This window comes from Pinus tabuliformis, chromosome 1_1 (assembly GCF_031772625.1).
Source record: "Pinus tabuliformis cultivar Carrire ecotype Pingquan chromosome 1_1, CPIR1, whole genome shotgun sequence".
NCBI lineage: Eukaryota > Viridiplantae > Streptophyta > Pinopsida > Pinales > Pinaceae > Pinus > Pinus tabuliformis.
In genome coordinates, this window is record NC_142297.1 from 80,551,146 (window position 1) to 80,556,526 (window position 5,381).

Consider the following 5,381-nt stretch of genomic DNA (forward strand, 5'->3'; position numbering starts at 1 on the left):
TATTATTAACTATAAAGAACAAGCTTTTAGTCTGGTAAAATGTTTCTGTTCCTGGTTCTTGAACGGTTAACATATTTCGTTATCAAAACGAACTCATAAAACAGAAAACAAATTTCCATTTTACCCACTAATAAATTGATTAGTGAGCCTCACTAATTTATTACCAGGAAAATTAATGATGAACCGAAATTTTAACAATCTAATTTTTCCTTTTCTATAAGAATATAAAGAATCGTACACTCATATTTCGGCATAGTCACCAACGTAGTGGGCAATCGAGAACCTGCAACTCCTCAAATAGTCTAACCTAACTTACGTTGAGATTCCTCTACCAGAAGTCCCCACCAAGATAACTGTATAGGCCCCCTATGTTTCCTCCCGAAATGGTGCTAAGCTGCTTGATTATTTTTATGGCCAGGTCATAAATAAATATTCTGAAATGACCGATGAAGAACAGGGACATTCTTACAAATGTTCGCTATCAAATTCAATATTATTCTCTCTAATTGGTATCAATCCAGACAATATGCATTCCGATTTAATTAACAGCAATGATACCACAGCTGTCTGTATATACCAATTATATATACATTGAATATATGTGCTTTGGTCTGAAACCTATCGAGAAGCACCCACATTCCACCATTTATTGTTCCACTTGCCTCAATTCCCAAATAGTCATTGCGTGACATTTCTTGTCTACCCAACATCCTTTGACTCGCATATACACATTTTGTTTACGCAAAACTCGGCACTAGATCCGCAGAATTAACAGACAATGAGATGAGTGTACCCCATGAGGGCACCCTTTACGCCTGACCCCACTGATGTAGATGGATGATCAAACGCTGAGCGCAATAGCGGGTAGTTTCGCCATTTTATTCTCAGCCTCCTGGCTATAACTACCGGCAAAAGAGCCTCACAAGGATCTAATCAAGATTGGGCAACATTTTGTATTCATCTTCAAGGGCCTCATATTGCGGAGACTGCCCTTGAAACTCTAGGCATCTGATCTGACCATTCTGGATGCTACAAGGTCTCAGATGTCTTCAGGGCCAGAAAATTCAACAAACACTGGCAAGATGGTTCTAGTCTAATGCAATCAGATACACTGATGATAAAAAATTGGTAAGCAGTGGATATAGCCCTGATCTGATCTTGATGAATGAAAATTTGTAAGAGGCTTATACTCACTTTCCATGTAATCGTGATAAATATGTGTCTAATAAGCCCTGTTCTACTGTAAGCAGATAGAGGTGATGCAAATTTTGTAATCCTCCTAAGCCATGGTGAGAAATGTGGAAATCTAATTGACCATGAAGCTTGGAAAGCTCGAAGTCAAAATCTCTAATATCAACTGCTATATGTGACAATGGAATCCATTGTATTGATCATGATTGGATCTGTCAGCGCAGTATTCCTTCTGGGATTGCTCATAACTTTATGCTGGTCCAGCAGAGCAGTCTCTGATGAATCGACTTCTTTTGTTCAGGAGAAGATTGAAGATGAATTGGGTAATGGGGTTGAACAACTGATATATTTTCAGGGTTGTGAGCAGCTGACAATCGATGATATTCTGAATGCCAGTGGAGAAGTGTTGGGGAAATCAAGATATGGGACCGTCTACAAAGCTAGGCTGTTGACCGATGGTGGGATGATAGCACTGAGGCTTCTCAGGGATAGTTGCATCAGGAGGCCTGACGAGTTCCTGGAGACAATTAAGGAGTTGGGGTCCATTAGGTACAATCATCTTATTGCTATCCTGGCCTTTTATTCCGGTTCTATGGGGGAGAAATTGCTGGTTTATGAGTATATACCAAGAGGAAATCTGGCGGAGCTTCTGCATAGTAAGTGCTTTCCATCCTATAGTGCTCTGCTACATGTTATTGAAGAAAACTGAGTTCTTCAAACCCAATTTACCAATCCATATATAGTGATCATGAAACACATCCATTACATGAAGAAATTTTCATCTGTCATATAAATGCAGCATGCATATATAGTGATCATGAAACAAATTACATAAAGGAATTTGCATCTGTCATGTAAATGCAGCATTCTCATTAGCATAGATTTTGTAACACACAGGGGGGATAACTGAGCTCCTAATTCATATGTAGTGATCTTCTAAAATGCAGCACACTACTTAGCTTTATTTTTGTAAAATTGAGAGGTAAAAGCTTGAACAAGGCATTGCATTCAAATTGATTATGAAATTGCTGCAGTCTGCCGAAATCATTTGTTCACACCCGGTCTCATTCCTTTGAAACTGATACGATGCCTGTAGGCTGTGGGTGCGATCTGAATAAGGCCACGCATGTGGATTGATCATGAAAATGCAACACTCCCCTAAAATTACTAGGGACTTGCACCTGGCCTCATCGACCCCATCTCCTTGAAATTCAAGCCACCTTCCTCGCCCTTTGAAAGTCATGTAGTATGTGCAGGTGTAAACGGTGTAAGGCAATGGAAAATTCATGCCTCATGGCCTCATCCCTTGGAAACTCATGGCACTTGGTCTGATTCCTTGAAAATCATATCATGCATGTGGGTGTGGTCTGAATAAGGAAATGTATTCAAATTGATCATGAAAATGCAATATTCTGCCAAAATCCCACAGGATTTACACTCATCCCCACCCCTTTGAAATTTGTGCCATGTATACTTCATCGAAAATAAAACTCCGTGGAGCAGACCTCATGGAAAATAAAACCCTGGTGAGTGGCTAAAAGGCTCCATGGAGCAGGCCTCACCTGTGAATATCAAAGGAAATTGAAAATTCAATATATCAATTTATATGCATTGATCATCATATCCAGCACCTATAATATGCTAAATGAAACATCACGCAATTCAACAATCGTTGATCTTATCGATTTCAGCATACCCTTCGGCATATATAAGGGGGTAAGAATATCTCAATAATTTACTTGTCATTCCTGAAAAAGAACCTGAATTAGAGATGAGACATCGATTAAACAGCTTATAATGTGTGATCCCGTTGTGGTATCTGATGTTTCATGTGAACACTTCACCCATCATCATCTGAGCTTTCTGTCCCTGAAGATGGGTGAAGTGTTCACCTGGACACATCAACGAGATCACACTGTTCCAGAAGCTTTCATCATCAATATGCATCTATCATCTAAAAGGTGACATACCTCTGAGCTCACGTTTATCAAATTCTGCCATGATGAAAACGCAACAGCAATGCATGTGCAGTGGTCATGTGAAATGCAGCGTTACAATTAACTTACCCATTTATGACATTAAGGCAGAGACAAAACTCAGTGCATGAATTCATATACCTTGTTTAACATGTAAAATGCAGCATTACAATCTGTGAAAATTGGATATTTTCTATGCACAGACCAGACTGGATTAGACAAACAGAAAACAAACTGATTTTCTTAATTCATTTCTTGTAGTGATGATTTTAGGAAATGCAACATACCAGCATGTACGAAGCTGTTCTTTCCTATAGTGTATATGCAGAGAACGCGGCTCCTTGATTGGGAAAAAATGAAAAAGGGAGTTTCTTAAGCTTCATCTAAGTTCGCTTAAAGCACACGCATTCATCATGTAAAATATATACATGTTACGACATTGGATTAAAAAGAGTAGAAAAGATTCAATATACTGATGCATATGCATTAATCATGTCAAATGTGTTTGATCCATGTTCAAAGTTGTAACTTGTTTGATGTACAGAGCTAGAAAAATAAAAAAGGAAGGGTTTTATTTTATTATGAAAGTAAGATGCTTTGATTTTGTAAGATTCGAGTGCACCTTGACTACCTACAGAAATCTAGTTTTACTATATTGCAGATGCTGGCAAAAGAGTTCAGTGACTCAAAGATCTGAAAACCATTTTTTATGCAATTTTCTTATCCACTGTGCTACGATATTTTATCATGCAGCATACACATCTATAAAAATCTGATCTTTCTTTTCGAATGTAGATGCAAACAGACAAGCACCTGGTTGGGCTAAACTGCATAGAATTGCACTAGGTGCTGCAAGGGGTCTAGCGTACCTTCACACTTGCCTGGAAACGCCTATCATACATGGCAATCTCAAGTCCAAGAACATACTCATAGATGATAATTATGAGGCCCATCTTTCTGACTTTGGTCTTCACTTACTTATGAATCCGGGTACAAAACTGGCGATGCTAGAAGCTTCTGCTTCTCAAGGTTATAAAGCACCTGAACTGCTCAAGATGAACAAGGCAAACACAAAAACAGATATTTATAGTTTCGGTATTATATTACTTGAAATTCTCACCGGCAGAAGACCAATTGAAAGGGACTCATCCAATCAAATTATTGATCTACCAACAGTTGTGAAGAATGCAGTCCTGGAAGAAAGGATTTCAGATCTCTTTGACCTTTCCATTCTGGGAGGAGGAATGAGAAGCCCGATGGATGAAGGGCTCCTTCGAGTTCTTCAGCTTGCAATGGGTTGCTGTGCACCTTCTCCCTTTGTTAGACCAGATATCAAAGAGGTGATAAGGCAACTTGAGAAGATTTACCCTCTTCCTCAGTCCCCTACATATTCTCTTTCTTCACATTACACTTCGGATGATAGAAGCAGCAGAGAATTTGTGTTGTAATGGAGAGAGGCAAAATGGCATTGGTTTATCCCTATACACACTTTTTGGAATTTATATTGAAACCTACCATGCCTCAGCTAGCGGAGCAAAATGAAGGATATTTCTGTTATTTGAGAGGTAAATCTAACATCGCCGAGGATTATTTTCTTTGGGGATTTTCACCTACCAAAGTTTCTATTTTGAAAAGTTTTGGGAGCCTTAAAAATATTTCAAGGATTTGAATATAGATGTAGATTGTGATTTCTTAGAAATCCATACTGTTGATTATGGGCAAATCCTTGAAATATTACATCTTGTTGATTGACAAGAAAATTATACCAAAATTCAAAGTTAGTATATAGAAAAATTAATCTTTAGAACTACTCCTCCATATGGAAGGAACATATGCCCTTCTGAAAGAGGTCTATATTCCACAAATGCCTTCAACAAAGCCAAGTTTTGTTGTTTCTTTTATGATAACTCCAACTTTCTGTAAAGGTATAGTTTCGTAAATTTAGTGGCTTCATAGTAAATTTGTTTTGCAAATGTGCAACTAAAAGTGTAAAGTGCAGATTTTATATACAAGTTTAAGATTGTCCCAAAAATAACTGAACCTCAAAATAAATATCATGTGAATCTCAGAATGAATATGCATGTGAAGCACAAATAGTATATTTGTCCCTTTTATCTGAATCTTGGGGAAACGAGCTGTGATAATCATGTCCATTGATGCACAACAATGGGAAGCCCGTTCACTTTGTATGCCTCTGAATCTTTCAAAGATCCC

General features: G+C 38.1%; 1 protein-coding gene across 1 annotated transcript; it reads left to right on the forward strand.

The window, feature by feature from the left end:
- The first annotated feature begins 339 nt into the window (after positions 1-339).
- LOC149211671 (putative kinase-like protein TMKL1) lies at positions 340-5,127 on the forward strand. The gene is made up of 3 exons (XM_089391568.1): positions 340-1,128; positions 1,251-1,847; positions 3,963-5,127. Exons 2-3 carry the CDS (start codon positions 1,373-1,375, stop codon positions 4,613-4,615), a joined length of 1,128 nt encoding a protein of 375 aa, XP_089247694.1. The 5' UTR covers positions 340-1,128; positions 1,251-1,372; the 3' UTR covers positions 4,616-5,127.
- The last annotated feature ends 254 nt before the right edge of the window (positions 5,128-5,381 follow it).